Source organism: Coenobita brevimanus, chromosome 66 (assembly GCF_032717465.1).
Source record: "Coenobita brevimanus isolate Jiangsu-jjx chromosome 66, ASM3271746v2, whole genome shotgun sequence".
NCBI lineage: Eukaryota > Metazoa > Arthropoda > Malacostraca > Decapoda > Coenobitidae > Coenobita > Coenobita brevimanus.
In genome coordinates this window covers 8,878,640-8,897,557 of record NC_137019.1, presented here as the reverse complement: position 1 = coordinate 8,897,557, position 18,918 = coordinate 8,878,640, and the positions used below count along the sequence as shown (strand labels likewise).

General features: G+C 44.2%; 1 protein-coding gene across 1 annotated transcript in view; it reads right to left on the bottom strand.

Annotated features, from left to right (window-relative positions):
• The window catches only part of LOC145405236 (uncharacterized), a 78,878-nt gene that overhangs the window by 23,388 nt on the left and 36,572 nt on the right, over positions 1-18,918 (bottom strand). Inside the window, exon 3 of the mRNA XM_080276658.1 lies at positions 3,513-3,554. Within this exon, the coding sequence (XP_080132784.1) occupies positions 3,513-3,554 (42 nt within the window). The remainder of the gene's footprint in view (positions 1-3,512; positions 3,555-18,918) is intronic.

Here is an 18,918-nt window from a genome sequence, read left to right as displayed (position 1 = left end):
CCCATTTTTCTCCACTTCCTCTACCTTCCTCCTCCTGAAATTTTTCCTTCTCCCATTTTCCTTTTACTTTGCCTCATTTTATTATTTCCTCCTATTTCCATCATCGCTTCCTCATATTTTGTAATTTTTCCCTCTTCATTGTCTTTTCTTTCTGTCACGTTATCTCTCATTCATTCATTCATTTCCTTCAGACTTATTCCTTGCCTTATATCCTTCACGTTCCCCCTTCCCCCCTTTTTTGTATTTCTTTTTTCTGCCACACTTTTTCTCCTTTTGTTATTTATTCTTTCCTTCTCTCTCCCATTTTCCAGGGTACTAGATTAATCTGTAATTTATTCTCTTCTCCATATTTCTTTTTTTCCCCCTCCCATCTTGCTTCGTTCCTTTAAACCCTTCCCTCACGCTGGCCTCACGATTCAGCCCCTCCCTCCCCTCCCTCTCTCTCTCTCTCTCTCTCTCTCTCTCTCTCTCTCTCTCTCATTCATTTATTAAAGGCCATTTTCTCCTTTCCATTTTATTATATTCATCTCATCCATCAATTTCCCTTCTCCCGTTTTCCTTAACCTCCTTAGCGCGTCCCTCTCTCCTGCCTTCTCCCTCTACCCCGGCCTGCCCTACATCCATTCACCACCACCCTTCCTCTTCTTTCATTGCTCCCACCCCACCCCCTCCCCATCTCCGGGTAGGGTGTCACGCGAGCCTCCCCACCCCCCTTGGCCAAAGTGCATCACCACGCCATCTATTGAGGCAGGCCAGAGTTACGGCAACGAGATGACTCACAGCTTCATCTGGTTCCCGCCCGATCGAATTCTCTCCCCCCGTTTCGTTACTAATCGATTGGCGCCACTTAGGGACGCTCAGTAGTAGTATTTATATTTTCTCCCCACTAATGACTCCTGCCAGGCTCTCCCTTAAGCAGTGTGTACACAGGTCAGTCATATGAAGTCTCAATAGCTTAATTAACTGTTTTACTACGAGGTCGCTCAAAAGATGAACTACATAGCCTGGGATTAGCAAGGAAAAAAATTATAAAACGTCATAATACTGTTCGGGTTCTTGGAGGTTGGACTAATCCCTGTATAAGAAGGATCGCGTATGAATTAAATAAAATCATCCCACAGTAACGAGAAAAGATTATTTCCAGTGACGGAGTTGTTACAGTGACTCAAAAACAGTGCAGACCTGATTCGAACAGTATCTTTAACAAAAAGAAAGATATATAAATAAGAACTGCATTTCCAGGGAAGGTATGTCTCGAATAAGGAAACTTGATTAGATTTTGAAATCTAAAGAAAATAAAAAATTCTCATATCTTACATGAGAGAGAGAGAGAGAGAGAGAGAGAGAGAGAGAGAGAGAGAGAGAAAGAGAGACTTAACTCCTTCACTGCGATGAATTATGTGTGTATTTTATTCATGCTACCTTTAGGCGACTTTATTCAGCTTCCTAAACACATCGAGCGATTACTGGAGGTCACTGTATATCTTAACCCCAGCTCGAATAATTTATCCTGAGGCGAGAAAAATCGTTTGTAGACAGCAGGACATCGGACCGAAGGGGTAAAGTCAAGGATAGTACAGTAATAGAGTAAATTTTGTGATGGATGGTACTATACTCTTTTTACTCTAACTTGGCCTAAAATTGCCCTCTCTCCGTCTTGAATACCGAGTTGTAATAATATATTAACATTTCAGTATGGTGCTAGTCACAAAGAAGTGCAATGGAAAGTATGTCAGGCCATAGCATTGCCTTAAACTGCTTCGTGAAATAACCCGCAAAAGAATGGAAATCTAGGCCAGGTTGAAGTGAAAAGAGTATAGGTGTGTGGACAGGGATCGGACCCAAAATCTTACCCAGCTTTTCGGCTGAGAGAGAGAGAGAGAGAGAGAGAGAGAGAGGGGGAGAGAGATTTGGTAGTATTAAAATGGAGAATGAAAAAATGTGGCAAGAGATGGTAATAAAAGATGATAAAAATGCAACCGGGAAGGCGAAGGAGAAGAACTGGGGAAGATTTATGATCAGGGTAATAGGCTTATCCTTGTCTTAATTACTGGCGTGTATTACTCCCCTTTTACCCTTTGCTTATTACCTCCCACAGTTGCCTAAAATCATCTAATCTTTTTGGTGTAAAGAATTATGTGGTAACTTGTCTGTATAAATTATTCAGTGTTGCTGATTCAGTCTCATTTATTAATACTGCCCTTCATAAAATTTAGCCTGCTTCTCTCTCTCTCTCTCTCTCTCTCTCTCTCTCTCTCTCTCTATTAGTCCGGAAGCCACCCTTCTCCCTCTCCCTGTGTCGTCCTGTTAACTATTTGCTTTTCCTCCCTCCCTCCCTCCATTTTCCCTCCCCCTCTCTCTGCCATCTCTCCAAAATGGTCGCCTGTGTATTTTTTCCTGCCAGTTTTGTTATGTGTGCCTTGTTTAATCCCGTGTTTGTTTTCCTCTGCAATATTTTCAAGTGTAAACATTCTCTCTCTCTCTCTCTCTCTCTCTCTCTCTCTCTCTCTCTCTCTCTCTCTCTCTCTCTCTCTCAGCTTTCATTAGTAGTTACCTGTGATAACTATACCGTTACTGTTATTTCTGCTGAGTAAATATAACTTCACCATCCATTTGTTGCTATTATTTTGCTTTTTATATTAATCCTGCAGTTCAAACTATTTCCTGAATTTGCAACATCTTAACTTTATGAAAATTCTAACTCCTCGGTAGTTGCTTTCACACGTTGTTCTTATTAATAATTTTTAGCATTCATGTCATTTGTAGGAACTCTTAGTTAATGGATATAAATTGATTATAACTTTGTCTTTATGTGGGGCATGGGAATGGGGGGGAGGGTTTGTGGTGGAGAGGGGAGAAAACTACACTCCAGGGCCCGGATTCTCATTGCTTAAGGAGGCTCCCAAACACCTTTTCTTAAGCGATTTATTTTGTCCTTACACCTGACTGTCACTTCCAGTGTTATATAAATCCTTCCAGTATCGCCATACTGTGTATAAATAACGTAGTAAAGGATCCAGAAATAATTCGCTAAGGAAAGCATACGGGCCCAGGTGTGTGCAGGTGCGATAATTGACTAAACGGCTAATCTATCGGCCAGGTGAACTACAGGAGGAAGCTTGAGCACTGACACATCCAACACCAAAGTGGGAAGAAGTCGGGGAACACCAACACAGAGATCTCAAGGTGAGTGGTAGAGAGACACAGCTAAAGGTGCGTGTGAGTGCGTTGATGTGCCACGGAACTTGCGTGTGCTGTGCCACGGAACTTGCATGTGCGTGTGCTGTGCCAAGGAACTAGCATGTGGGTGTCAGTGTGTGTGTGTGTGTGTGTGTGTGTGTGTGTGTGTGTGTGTGTTTTGGTGTGTATGTGTGTGTGTGTGGGTGTGGGTGAGCGTATGTGCTTGTTAAGGGAGGAGTATCAAGAAAAAAATATATATGGAAATCAGTCAAAAATAAAGGAAAACTTACACAAGAACTCGTATAGAACTCAACTAGGTGTTTTACTCATACCTAACAGCATGTGGCCTTTTGCCCCGTACAGCCAGTTCGAATCTGCAAGCACCCAAATATTACTACCTTCATAGAGAGAGAGAGAGAGAGAGAGAGAGAGAAAGGGCAGATGTGAAAGAAGGCTTGAAAGGGAGGTGTGAAGGGCGTACAAGGGAAGAGGAGCAAAAAGTGAGGAAAATGTGGGAAAAGGGAGAGTGGGGAATAATGGCAAGTCAAAGGATAAAATGGTTCATCTCGGGTTGAAAAAAAGGGGAGGGAGAGAGAATGGTAGAAGGGAGAATGGAAGGGCGAGAGGACCCCAGAGTCTAATGGAAATGGTAAATGGGAGGGAGTCGGAGGGGGGACGAGTTGAATGTTGGAGTGGCAAAGGGGTTAAGGGGTATTGAGGTGTCAAGGGAGGGGGGGGGAAGGGGAAAGGTTTGGGGTAGGGAGAAGGGAGAAAAGGAAAGATGGGTGTAAAGTGGGGAGGTTAGGAGTGAGGGGGGGGGGTGAAGAAGGCAGGTAGGGAAGGATGGGTGGAAAAAAGGATTGATGTAGAGAGTAGAGGGAGGACTTAAGAGGATAGAGGGAATGAGGGTTGGAGAGGAGTGATGAAGGAATGGTAGGGAGGTGAGAGGAGTGGAAGAGAGGGGTTGTCTAGGGGTTATAATGGGCAAAGTAGGGTGGGAAGAAGGGGTGATGTAAGGGAGGATGTAAAAAAGAAAGGCAGGAGAGGAGATGGAATGTATAGAGATTAAAGGAAGGATGGAAAGACATTTGGAAGTAGTGAAAGAACTGTGAAGCCAAAAGAGAGAAGAGAAAGAGGAGGAAGGAAGGAGAAAGAGTCGGGGGGTAGGGGGGGAAGGAGGAAGTATGGGAGACAAATTACGGGAGGGAAATATGTTTTTGAAGAAGATTGGAGGGAGGGAAGTAGGAGTTAATCGGGAGAAAGAGAGTTCAAGGGGAATTTAGGGAGCTGTGATTAAAAGAAGGAAAAGCGATCAACCAAAGAAATAGAAGGAAGGAAAACAGGAAAGAAAAGGAAAGATGAAGGCGTGGATTAAGGAGAGAAAAGAATATTTGATAAATGAAGAGGAAAGGGGAAGAGGAGGTATAAGGTAAAAAAAAAAAAAAAAAAAGATCAGTACGGAGAGTGTGATAAAGGAGATTAAATGTACGTTATTGGAAGCAAGTGGACCAACGAGAGAGAGAGAGAGAGAGAGAGAGAGAGTGAGGGGGGGGGAGAGAGTGAGAGAGTAGAGCTGAAAGGAAAATGATCGGCGAAGTGGCTTTTGGGGGAGAGGGAGAGGGGGAAGCGAGGGAGGGAGGGAGGAGGGGGAGTGGAGAGAGAAGGTTCAATGGAGGGAGAGAAGTAGAGAGAATGGGGAGAGAGAGCACTAAAAGGGGGAAAGATCTAAGAGTGAGGCAGGGGGCGATAAGAGGGTAATGAGAGGAGGAGAAGGAAGGGAAAGGCCATGGATACGATGATGCCGAATGGAGGGAAGGGAACGATGGTGATAAAAGAGAGGAAGTGAGCAGAAGACAAAATGGAATAAGAAGAGAGAAGTGAAAAACGGGAGCAGGAAAAGAGAGAATGATAAGAGAAAGAGAATGGCCGATAGAGACGATGATGCCAAATGGGGGAATGGGAAAGATGGTGATAAAAGAGGGGAAATGAATGGAAGAGGAGAAAACGAAATGAGAAAGATAATGAGGAAAGAAAAATGGGAAGTAGGAAAAACGAAAAAAAAGAAATAAAAGGCTTCGTTGGGGGAAGGGGAAGACTATGCCGAATGGGGGATGGTAATAATGTGATAAAGGGAAGGGATACTAATGGAAGAGGGAAGAAGAATAAAGGATGAAAGAAGGGGATATAGGAAAAATGAAAGGAGGTGAGAGAGGAGAAAAGGGAAGGTCTGTGATATCGAGCTGGGAGATGGAAAGAATCGTGATAAAGGGAAAGGGAACGAATGTAAGAGGAGAATATACTGAAAAAAGGAGGAGGAATGCTGCACAATGAAAGGGAAGTCGTAAAGGAAATGGAGACTAATGGAAGTGGAAGAGAAGAGGGAAATAAAGGAATGGAAGAGAGAAGGTAAAAATTAATGAAGCGAAGGAATGGTGACGAATGAGGAAATACGAAGGATGGTGAGGAAAGGTGAGAAGGAAAAATGGGACAAGACGATGATAAAGTTAAATGGAAGGAATGGGGAAAATTGATAAGGGTGGAAAATAAGGAGGAGTCTAATAAAGAAATAGGAGAGTGTGAAGACGGAAAACGATTGAAATACAGATGTAGGTAAATAAAGGAAAAAAGGAAAGCTGGTGAAAGTGAAATTTAGGAAAGACTAATAATAAAGTCAATTTTAACACAGACGTAGGTAAATGAATGGAAGAGCGAAAAGCCGACGAAAATGGAAAATAGGCAAGACTGGAATAAGGAAAATAATAAGAGCTACAAATAATGAAGCAACAACTTTTCACATAAGAAAAGAATACTGGGAAAAGAAGGGAACAATACAAGTAAAGGAACTAGACATAAGAGCATGTTATATCTGGAATCTGTACAAAGCAATGGAATTAGTTATATTCTGAGGCCGTATTGTGGTCAGCTTATGAGGCTCCCCAGCACCTCTTCCCCATTAGGTACGGTATTTTCTAGACAGGCTAAGATAGTATGCTTTTCAGTGCCATTTGTGTAATCTGTGATGATATTTACTGTGGAAAATAAAAGTAACTTAGAAGATATTATTAAAGTGTTTCATGTTTATATAGTGAATTATTGGAATGGAGGACTAATAACCCTCAATATTATCCCAGTGAGTGGTCATAATTCCCCCAAGGATGAAGTGTGTGAGAGCCTCCTAAGCCAACGTGAATTAGAAAAGAAAGTAAGCTACAAGCACATAACACCCAGGTAGGAAATTTCAGGTGAACATGTAAAGCAGCAGCATAAGTCCTGTATATAACCTGTAATTTTAACGTTATCAGGTATGTAATTAACCTCTTCAGTGTGGCAAGGTTTTTATTTGTTTATGGTACCGCCAGACGATTGTATTCAGTGTAAGGAGAAAATACTGCAGTGTGAAGGGCTTAGAAGCAGTTTATTTTATTTATTTATTTATTTATTTCGTTAATTTTGAGACAACATAGGTTTCCCCACAATTGAATAGGTTCGTTTGGAGATAACCAGAAAAAAAATTAGTCAGTCGTTAAGAATAAAACACCTGAGGGAAGTCTTGTCCTATGAACTCTGATGGATTAATGTTATGATAAAGCTAAGCAGTTTTATTCACACCTCGTAGTGGTAGAGTTAGAAATAGTCATATTTTAACCTCTTAAATACGATGATGCGTTATAGTCTAGCTGCCACCAGACGATTTTATTTTGTATGAGGGAAACCTAGTGTAGTCAGGGGGTTTAATTACATCCACCCGTATGTTAAAAAAATATATATATAAACTTTTAAAAACCAACTTGTATGAAAACCAGACCAATACGATGGGTGTAATTTTCTCGCAGAGTTTTTTGGAATATATTTTACAGAAAGGTGAAAAAAAGGTCGAAATAAAAAAGCGGGGTTTCTCTCTTTCTGCTATAAATGCAATCTGGCGAGTGGAGGGAAAATGCAAATTAATGGGTATCCAATTTAGCTTTAATAGAGCAAAATTATCATTCCTGTTTTTTTTTTTTTTTTTTTTTTTTTTTTTTGCGCATTTGACAGCTGGCCGGGGTAAGGGTTGTGCGCATTTTCAGTAGCGTGGAAGGAGTGGTCAATAAATGCAACAGAAGAAATGGTTGGAAAAATGGAAGGAAAAAAGGGAAATTGTTGCTGTGATTGTTAGGAAAGATGAAAGAAAAAAAATGCGCCGTGTTTTGACGTTGTGTGTGTGTGTGTGTGTGTGTGTGTGTGTGTGTGTGTGTGTGTGTGTGTGCGCGTGTGTGTAGTTTATTCGCAACGAGAGGCCTCCCCAAAGCGAAATATAATCGTTTGACGTCAGCGAGAACTAAGGAAAAGAATATAGTCACACCGAAAGGACAAATGAAAATACTCTAAAACGCCATCACTACGAGAGACCTCCTTTACTTTAAATAAAATAGTGATAATAATAAAGTAGGAATAATCGCAATGAGGAGGTAGGGTGGATTAAAGGCAGATGACACGTATATATGGTAAAGCAGGTGAATAACTCGGATTATATTCAGCATTTCTGTGATGATTATATGTACAGTTCCGTTCAATAATCCCTTTACATATATGAGATTCTTAACTAGTGTAGCCATATTTCAGCATATTTTTGTTTTTATTATTATTATTTTTATTATTATTATTATTATTATTATTTTAGATATCTTAAGAGTTTTTGGTGATTCATTGAGCTGTAAAGGAACTATTGACCTCGACCTGAGTAGAGAGGATGTCAGTAGATTAACCTTGGCCTGGCTAGGTCTCTCTCTCTCTCTCTCTCTCTCTCTCTCTCTCTCATATTCCATCGATCAGTCCAAACGTCCCTAAGTCTGTCCGTCTTTCTGGCCGTATATCCATCATTTTGACTTTTATGCATAAATATTTTGCCCATTTATTTATCAGTCTGTCTGCTTAAACGTTCTCCTTCTCCCTCTAAGTTACTTTCTCTCTCATCGGTGTTCCCTTTCTACGTTCTTTGTCTTTCTCGCAGTCTCCCTGTTTTTCGTGGTTCCTATTTCTTGTCGTTTATATTTTTCTCCTTTCCCCCCCCCCCCTCTCTCTCTCTCTCTCTCTCTCTCTCTCTCTCTCTCTCTCCACACACACACACACACACTTTTTCCATTTCTCTTTCCTTCCCTCACAGCTTCCTTCCCTTCTTCCCTTCCACCCCCCCCCCACTAATTTTTCCCTCTTCCTGACTGTCTTTTTCTCTCCCTCCCTCGCAGCCTCCTTTCCTCCCTTCTTCCCCCCCCCACCAGTTTATTCTCCCTCTCCCATTCCAGTCCCCCCCCTCGACCTCTCACTACGTTATTCCCTATTAGTCCTTCCCCTTTTCTTCCGTCTATGAGCGAGAGGCGGCCGAGGGAAATTGCAGACCCCTCTTCTCCCCTCAGTCCTCCCCTCCTTCCTCCCTCATCTCTCCCCTCCTTCCCCCGTCACCCGTCTCCTCCTTCCCTCCTCCTCCTTTTCCGTCTTCCCTTTCTTCTGGTCTCCCCATTCCTTTCCCCCTGCCTTCCCTCCTGCTCCCATCATTCCCTCCAATCATCTTGCCTTTTTTCCTTTGTACCCTCACTCTTCTTCCCCCCCTCCCCTATTCCCTCATTACCCTCCCCATTTCCTTCTTTACTCTCCCCTCTTGTTTCTTTCCCTTTCCCGTTTTCCTCCACACCTCTGCCCCTCATTTTCGTGTCCTTCTTGGCTTCTTTTCCCAAACACTCTTCCAATATCTGTCTCCCTTCGTTCTTCCTCTCTATCCCTCTCACCTCCCCCTTCCTACCTCCTGTTCCCTTTCCCTCTCCCTTCCTTCCCCGTTTCCCTCCGGTTTCTGAAGGGAAGAAGAGGAGAGGGGGGGGAACTGCTAGGGGTGGAAAATTGAATAGAGTGGATGAATGGGAGGAGATACAGGGGGAGAATATATATACTGAGGAAGGAGGAGTGAAGTGAGTGAGGGGACAGCAACGATGGAAGGTCGAGAGAGAGAGAGAGAGAGTAAATATTATGAAGACGGGAGAAAATGGACGGAGAGCGAAATTACGGAAGGGAAGTCTGTCGGTGAAGAGATTAGAAGATTGGATAAGTAGGGGGAGAGATTGGCAAGAGAGGAGAGTAGTTGGTAGGGGTGTAACGGAGATTAATGAAGAGAAAGCCCTGGAGGTGTTTTTGCCATGTGGAGAGAGAGAGAGAGAGAGAGAGAGAGAGGGAGAGATGAAACAGATATGGATAGTGATGGAGTATGGAAAGAGGCAGAGACATGGTCAGGGGAAGAGAAAGGAAAATTGAATAAGGTTTGCGAGGAAAGAGGAATGGAAGTAGTTCTGGGAAAAAGAAATAAGAGTGAAGGGACGAAATTCTAGGGTGAATGAAGGATGGAGGTGGACGAAGTTCAATATATATATATATATATATAAGGTATACATTATATACAGATACGAGAGAGAGAGAGAGAGAGAGAGAGAGATGGCAAATACTGTAAAAGAAGGTAAAAAGAGAGAGTGAGTGGGGAGAGAAGCGGCCTCCCCCCGTCACTTGCATATAAAGAAGAGACAACCAGACGCGGTGACGAGAAGTGGACGACCCTGGCGGACTGAATCACAGGGCCGCCTCAACTGCCAAGATGCTCACTCATTTAGGAGGCAGGGGTGAGAGAGAGAGAGAGAGAGAGAGAGAGAGAGAGAGAGAGAGAGAGGGGGGGGGATCATCAGGGAGAGAGGAGAAGAGGAAGCAAAGTCATAAAGTATAAAGAAACCCCACAACAATAAGGCTAAGGAGAATAAAAGCTTAAGAAATACTGGATCCTAATCATCCACCTCCAGTTTTAAGGAAACTAAACATAAAGACAAATATAGTAAACAAGTGAAAGAATAGGCAGCGAAAAAAAGTCAAATTATATACAACCGGAAACAAAACTTCCCATAAATATTTCATCTCTTTTTCTCGCTTCCCTTCGTGATGCAATATTTTATAACCTGAGGGGGGCTCGGGTATATATATTTTTCCCATTGATGATTGTCTCTGATACGATACGTCAGGAGGGAAAGTGACGCACGTGCCCTGAATATGAAGTAGACAGCGAAACAATAAGCCAACTTATGCCCTTCATTGTGCCTAAAAAAAGAGAAAAGCTAACACGGCGAGAATATTAAAAAAAAGAGAGAAATATTAATGATACACCTCCAAAATGAATAAATAAACAGAGAAAAAGGAGAAAAAAAAGACCAAAAAAAAAAAAACAATCCTAGGGAACAAAGGGGGGACTAATTAAACTGGACAAAGAAAAAAACCCGAGGGGGAAAAAGGGAAACTACATGAACTTGACAAAGTAAAATGCAAACCAAGGAAAGAAAGGGAGGCTACATAAACGGGACAAAGGGAAAAAACGGAAACATAGGTGAAAAAAGGGAGACTAAATGAACTGGACAAAGAAAAAGCGGAAACCTGATAACTGATAAAAATAAAATACCGGAAAGCAAATGGCACACTTCCTTGTAGCGTTTGAAGCCTCGTTGCACTCAGCCTGTGTCACCGTAACCACCCTAGCCACCATAAATGACAATCCGCACCACCAAACCACCCATTTTCTGAGGCCAGCAACCGACTCACTAATAGGCTAAAATGGCAGGAAAATTATGGGGCAAATGATGGTTGTAAAAAAGTAACCTCCCTCTTCCACCCCCAGTCCAGCTTCCCCCGCCTCTCCTCCCTATCTCTCTCTCTCTCTGTCTTTCCCCCCCCCCTTCTCCTATCCTGCTCGTTCCTATCTCACTTACCCCCACTAGTCTCCCATCCCCATCTCCCTCTTACCCTACATTTCCTATCCCATTCCCTCCCCCTGTCCCCCCCCTTCCCCTCTCTCCTACCAGTTCCTCGTCATCTCCTCTTCATTGTCCTCCCCTCTCTCCTCCATCCCTCTCCTCTCTTCCCCTCCCCCCTTCCTCCTCACCTCTTTTCTCCCGCAACTTAGTCAACCGGTTCTGGGCATAAGTATTTCCGGTATGCAAAATTAGTGGGACTTTAGGAAGTGCGATTAATTGGGTATATTGACGAGGGTATGAGTGGGCGTTGATGTGTGTGTGTGTGTGTGTGTGTGTGTGTGTGTGAGAGAGAGAGAGAGAGAGAGAGTTTGTGGAAGGAGTGAAGGAGGACAGATGGAGGGAGGAGGGGTGAGTAGAAGGTAACAAGAAGGGAAGAGAGGCAGGGAGGGAGAAGGGGAAGAGAGGGAGAGAGGGCAGAGGGGAAACCGGGAAGGGGAGGGGAGGGGAGGGGAGGGAGTACTGGAGTGGAGAATGGGGACGGTGGGTGGGGGGAGAAGCAAGGACGGCAGGGAGGGAGTGGATGGAGTCAAGAAGTGGAGACAGAAGGAAGAAGTAGAGACAGGGAGGGAGGAAGGAAAGGGGACGACAGTGCGGAGAGGATAGGGAAGATGGTGGTAGGGAGGAAGAGGAAAGGGAGAGGCGGTGAGGAAGGAGGGCAAAACAAAGAGGAGACAGGAGAATAAGAAGGAGAGAGGGAAGAGTGAGAAGGGCTGGGGAGAGGATCACGGAGGAACGTGGAGAGGGCAGAGGTTATCAAGTGAGTGAAGTGTCCGCACCGGCCCACACCAATGCACACAAAAACACACAAAACCTATGATAGAAGAGATCCGGCTCTGGCTGAGAGATAAACAGGATTGATAGGCTTCATGATTGGTGGTAGATGTAAAAAGATAGATAAATTACAGGTAGATAGAAGTTATAAATACTGTATATATAAATGCATATGCATATATATGCATATGTATTTTGCACAGACACACACACACACACACACGTGAATATATATATATATATATATATATATATATATATATATATATATATATATATATATATATATATATGTTTTTACTTATATCTGTGTGTGTGTGTGTGTGTGTGTGTGTGTGTGTGTGTGTGTGTGTAAAGAGTAGCAGACAATGACAGGCAAGTAAACAAAACAATGAAAGAGAGAGAGAGAGAGAGAGAGAGAGTAAACAAAGCAAGAGGTGAAACGAGTAGTGATCCGAGGATTGTAAGAATTAATGGTAAAACCCATGGAATTCAAACACGCTCAAGAAAATGTAGGTGGAGAGAGAGAGAGAGAGAGAGAGAGAGAGATGATTAAGGATGAGGGGAGAGGGAGAGAAGAAAGTGGATATGAGGAGGGTGATGGATCTAAGTGAGCTTGGATTGGGCAATATTATATCTATTTCTCTCTCTCTCTCTCTCTCTCTCTCTCTCTCTCTCTCTCTCTCTCTCTCTGTCACCACTCCTTTCCTTCCATTCGTCTTCATTGTTTAATCACCCTCCATACACACCCCTCTCTGCTGTCGTTTTTGCCAGTCTGTCTATCCCTGTCACTGTCACTCGCTTATCTTTCCTCCAGCCTTTGTTCATGCTTCTCTCTCCACTTTCCTCCACCACCTCTTCCCTTCTCTTATATCTCCCTCCCATCTTCCGTCTGTCTCATCCCTCGTACCCTCTTTGCATCACCTTTTCCTCCCTTTTTCCTTTAGGCATTCTTCTCAACCTGTTTTCTCCTTTTCCTCCTATCCAGCTCCCTGTGTTCCCTCTTCCTCTCCTCCTTTATACCTCCCTTCTTCCCTCCACCTCCCTCCCTCTTACCTTCCTCCCCTCTCCCCTCCTACCTCCCTCCTCTCTTTTCTCCCTCCCTCCTCCCTCCCTCTTCTTGCTCCCTCCCCTCCCTCCTCACAGCTCAGCACTTCACCGAGGAGCTTTGTGGCAGGTGTGTGTGTGTGTGTGTGTGTGTGTGTGTGTGTGTGTGTGTGTGTGTGTGTGTGTGTGTGTGTGTGTGTGTGTGTGTGTGTTTTCAGAAGTTTTTCCTCGTTTGGTTGGCTAACTTATGCTTCATTAATGTAGACCAGAGAGAGAGAGAGAGAGAGAGAGTGAGTGGTGGTCAGTTCGCTGAGTGTGCAGATTCACCCTCGTCCACAGCACAGGGTGACACTGAGATAGGCAGATGTCTGGGCAGATAGGTCCATATGTACGGAGAGGTGGAGGAAGGTTGAGAAAAGTGTGGAGGAAAAGAAGGTCAAAAGGAGAGAGAGAGAGAGAGAGAGAGGAGGAAGATATGTAGTATTAATACATCGATTTCTGCTTAAGATCCAAGCTCTGTCAATTTTGTAAGATACATTATATTCGTACAGAATTAAAGGTTCACTGTTATGAAACTTAAAAATTACCGTAGAATCACATAACCTGTATAATGTGCCTGTATTGATATTTGCGAGTCAGCTATGTACATACACCTGTTAATGGTGTCAGAAGGAAGGAAGAAGGTGGGGGAATGAGTACGTTTATAGTGGCTTAAAAACTCTGAGCAGTGCCGACGTGGGTGTGAAAATGCTTATCGGCGAAGCAGTCACGTGACCCAGTGTTTGTTTACCTTTCACTCAAAGTCGATACGATAATTCTTGTTGTAGCACTTTCTGTCTCCCATTACGTCTTGCATAGTGACAGATCGTTTTGCAACATTCAGATATTTCTTTTAAAATTATTTATATGGTTGTAAACAACTTGTAGAAATCAGTGTACAGCCAGTTAAGTTGCCATAATGATTTTGTCATCTGGCAAGAGTCGTAAGCTGTTTGACTTTGGTGATAGGTAAATTGGTCTGTTTATTTAGGTTACATCGTGCAGGTAAACACACACATACGAACACGTTATCGTTTCGGCCTAGATAATATGCAGGTTGTAAAGTGAGTGCACTGCCACATTGTCATATATGCTAGCCTGACAGGATAATGCTCACTGCAGCATCCAGCTGACTGACTGCACTGCCAGACGCACAGCTGGTGGTTTTAATCTCATCAGTATGATGATGTCTTTTTGAGGGGGGAGGGAAATATTCTTGCTGGCAGACAGACAGTTGTATCCACTATAAGGAATTTTCTTGTAGTGAAGGTGTTATAAATAATCTTCAGAATCCTCTCATTACGATGATGTATTTTTGTTTTGCCACTGGCACGATAATTATTCAGCTGAAAGGAGACCTTTCGTGATTAAGGCGTAAATGTTTACTGCTCGTGAGAAAAGACGTCATGTTTTACCGTTCGAGAGCAGCCTAGAATGATTCATCGATTTACCAGTTATGCCATAAGATGAAAAAGTTGCATTAAATATAGAAATTTCTGATGACAAATTTATTGGTGAACAGAGAGAGAGAGAGAGAGAGAGAGAGAGAGAGAGAAGGAAGTGCGTGAAAGGATGAGATAAGAGAGACTGAAGGAGGGACTGAAACTGAATGAGAGGAAGTGGGTGAATGAACGATAGCATATAAGTTGTGGGAGTGAGTGAATGATTGTGGGAAAGAGAATGCTGTGAATGGAGAGAGAGAGAGAGAGAGAGAGAGAGAGAGAGAGAGAGAGAGAGAGAGAGAGAGAGAGAGAGAGAGAGAGAGAGATCTAACATGATGCATAAACAAACAGATATAACAGACAAGATAGCAGAGAGTAAACCTGATACTCAAGCATTTAGCACGCTGTTGGCCCAGCAGGGAGTCCTCATCACATCTGATCTAGGAAAATACTGATGGCGGATATACTCTCTCTCTCTCTCTCTCTCTCTCCTTTCCTCTTTCGTCATTATTGCCCTTCCTCCACACGTTACACTCATTCTCTCTCTTCCATTCTTCATTCCTCTCTGTTTTGTACTTTCTCACTTTCACATCCACCTCGCACTATCTATTCCCCCACATTCGTCCACGCTGTCACCATTACTAAGCCATCTCATTCTCTCATCCGTCCTCTCTGTCAGGTCTTCCTCTTTCTCTCTCATCCTCTCTCAGATCCTCTCACCCACAGCTTCCTTCCAATAAAATCAAGTGATGGATTGATTGCGAGACAGGCAGCCAAGAACAAGGGAAGGGGATCTAAATGATAAATAAGTCAACTGGAGAAAGAGAGAGAGAGAGAGAGAGAGAGCAGCTGTCTTTGTGAGGCTTCATCAAGACTATCTCATGACGCAGTGTATCATTCTCGCTAGGGAGGCGGAAGGAGAGAGAGAGAGAGAGAGAAAGAGAGAGAGAGAGAGAGAGAGAGAGAGAGCAAGTGAGATATGAAAGAAATTAGGAAGAAAATTGCAGAATGAGAGAGAATAATGATATCGACGGAAGAGCGAGGAGGGGTAGAGGGTAAGGAAGTAGGGGAGGCTGGTGAGGGAAGGGAAGAGATGAGGGGGTAAGAGGATGCAGATTGAGGGGAAGAGGGTAGAGGAGTAGGGAGGTTGCAGCGGGAGGGGTAGGGGTTAAGGGGAAGGGGGTGCAGATGGAGGGGTAGAGGGTTGGGGTAGGAGGGATGCAGAATGAGTTAACTTGCATGATGACCCAAGGACCCTGTTGACTAAGGACACCCCTGACGCTCCTCCGCAAAGACGGCTTATCAGGAGCACCAGATAAGGACAATTTATATCTGTTGGCGCGACTGTGGGAGGCTGGGAGAGACTGGGAGGGAGGTTTGGAGGGAGGGAGACTGTGGGATTGGAGGGAAGGAGAGGGGAGGGAAGGAGAGCAGGGAGATGATACAGCAGAGTTGGATTCAGAGGGAGGAAGGAAGACTTGGATGGGAGGGATGCAGGAGTGTAAGAGGGGGGAGGGAGTGAGAATGGGAGAGAATGGAGAAGTTATGAAATAAAAAGAAGGATGTAGGCTGAGGAAAGATATAGGGAGAGGAGAAGATTCAGGGATAGGGAGTTTTTTGGATGGAAGGGGGCAAGGAGGGGAAGAACAGAGAGAGAGAAAAAAATACAGGAAGGAGACAAATGTTGGAATGTAGGGAGATTATGATGGTTGCAGACAGGGAGGGACTGGCGAGGTAGAAGGGAGGGCTGAATGCACGAAAGGGGATGGGTCGTAGAGAAGGAGGGAGGGGAGTGGTCATGGAGAGGTGTGATGGGAGGTGCAGGGAGGGGGGAGGGGGGGCGAATGTAAGGAGATAGGGAGACGAAAAAAAATAAGGGGTGGTATCGTAATAAAATGATCTGGGAAATGTAGGGAGGGAAGCTGGTATCGAGAAAGAAGTTATGCAGGGAGGACAAGAACGTAGGAATGTAGGGTGAAGAAGGGAGAAGATGACCGTAAAATGGGAGGGAAAGTGGGGGAGGGGGGGAACTGTTTAGAGGGCGAGAAGGGTGGAGGGAGAGATAAAGTAGGAGAGGTGTTGGGAGAAGAGTGTAGGAATGCAGGGAAGTGAGAAGGGAAGCGGAGAGGGAAAGATTGTTTGTGTTAGAGGGAAAGGGGAGATTTTTGGGAAAGGAGGGAAGAGAGAGAGAGAGAGAGAATCTGAAGTGTGGAACGAGGTAATGAAGTCTTAGGTTGGAAATTATGAAGTGAGAGGAGGAAAAGGATGAAGTGTGAGACGAGACGAGAGAAAAGGATGAAGTGTGTTTAGTCAAGTAATGAAGCCGGGGGGAGGGGGATATAGAAGTGTAGAGGGGAAAGAAAGGCGCCAATCAAAACTGCAGCAAGATGACTGAATTATGAAAGGGAGAAGGGAGGATATATGAACTCTTATATGAGATGCTAAAGTGAATTTTGAGCCAAGAAGATAGGAAAGTGTAAATTGAGATAATCTATCTATCTATCTATATACCTAGGCTGCTTCCCCCAAGGAAAGGAAGGTAGCCGAGACAGGACGACTCACTCTCCATTTACTCATCCATTCAAACACATTCATTCGCATCTTAGCCCCAAAGGGGAGAACGGACAGATCCTCACCGCATCACACCGCACAAGGGTCAACTGCGCAATGCAATCGGTGACATCCACAGCAGGGCCCGACAGCAGAACTGGTTTACCCCTGCCACATCATAACAGACCCATCCCCTTGAGATAATAAAGGGAGAAAATTGAATCCTGAAGCGAGAGAAGACGAAAACAATTGGCAAGATGACTGAAATGCGAAACGACAAATAAGGGGGAAACGATGAAGAGTGAGGCGAGTCCCAAGAAGGAGGAAACGCAGCCGAAGCCCTAATGTTTACGCAAGAGCCAAGGTTGCCTCTCTTGAACACTCCCACCTCATCGTCCGCGCTTCATAAAGCTTCGCACGGAGGACGCCGAGATGGAAGGCTGTCCTCTTTGGGTAACTTTCACTACAATAATGCCTCTTTATTAGGTGGGAGAGAGGGACACAGGTTAGCGCTTGAGTACATTATTTTTTCTAACGTTTCGGGCCCTGAGGATGGGTTTTGCGTAGCCCCACAAGTTAGAGAAAGTAGAGAATTCAATCTCTTACCTGTGTCTCTCCCACCCAAATTTTGCACCTGTCACAATGGATCATCTACAAATGTCTTTTTATATGTTGTGTTTGCTCTTATAGGATGATATTTGCTAAGACCAGGAAAGGCGTCTTGTACTGAGAGAAGAAGACTAACTCGAATATACTCTTTTGCTGCGAGAAGGGTCCCTTTAGTTCAGTTAAATCCTTCGTCATAGCAAGAAAAAATATATATAAAAGGATCCGTATTCTCGTCGGTTAAGGAAGCCCCCTAACACCTTTTCGTAAGCGATTTGTTTTGTTTATTACACCTTACTGTCCATCTCCATGTTGCATAAATCCTTCCAGCATCGCCATACTCTGCATAAATATCGTACTGAGGGATATTCATCAGCCATATCTAAAAATAAATTGCCAAGGAAGGGGTGTTAGGGAGCTTCCTTAAACCGACGAGAATACCAGTCAAGGACGTCATTGCAGTGAAGACATAAATCTTCAGTACGAGAAGTCTCTCTCTCTCTCTCTCTCTCTCTCTCTCTCTCTCTCTCTCTCTCTCTCTCTCTCTCTCTCTCTCTCTCTCTCTCTCTCTCTCTCTCTCTCTCTCTCATCAACTTTGTGCATATCTTCTTTTCGCCCATTCCTTAATTCCATTTTCACTTAATTCTTCCTCCCTTTTTTTCTTCCTCCAGCTCTCCGTTCCTCCCTTAACCCTTTGACTGGGGTGGTTTTTTGATCTATAGGAAATTGTCTGGAATAAAATAAGATTTCGTTCCCAATGTAAACGTAAGACAGGTTTATTTATTTTATTTATTTATTTATTTATTGCCGCTGGGGGTTTCTCTTTGGTAAATAAAATACAAAATTCGCATTTCCCTTCCAGTGGGGTAATTTTTTTCCTCGTCCGTCTCTCTCTTACCGTCTTTCTTTCTCTTCAGCCTCTCTTCCTCCCTCTCTCTCTCTCTTTTCACCTCTTCCTCCCCCCTCCCTTACTCAATCATGCCTCCATCCCTCCGCCTTCCTCACCCCCCGTCAGATAGCTACAGAATGCGCTACTCCCGAGAAAAATGCGGAAACGAGCGAGCGAAGGGAAGGTGTTTGTGTTGCATCGCTTGAGGGGAGGGCGGGATGGGGGAGATAGGAGGGAGGGGAGGGGAGGAAGGGTTAGAAGGGAGAGAGGGGAGGGGAAGGAGAAGGAGAGATAGGAGAGAGGGGATGGGGTAGCTAGGAGGGGAGGGAAGGGGAGAAGAGATAGGAGGGGAGGGAGAGATGGGGTAGATAGGATGGTAAGAGGGGATGATGTGGAGGGAGGGAATGAGAAAGGGAAAGGAGATAATGGGAGGAAGGAGGGTGTAGTTGGAGGGAAGGAGAAAGGAAAGGAAAGGAAATTGGATGGACAAGGGGAGGGAAGGGTTAGGAAATAGGGAGAGGAGAGAGAAGAATAGGTTAGAGGAAAGAGGCAGAGAAAGTACTCTATGGGAACGGTGGAATGG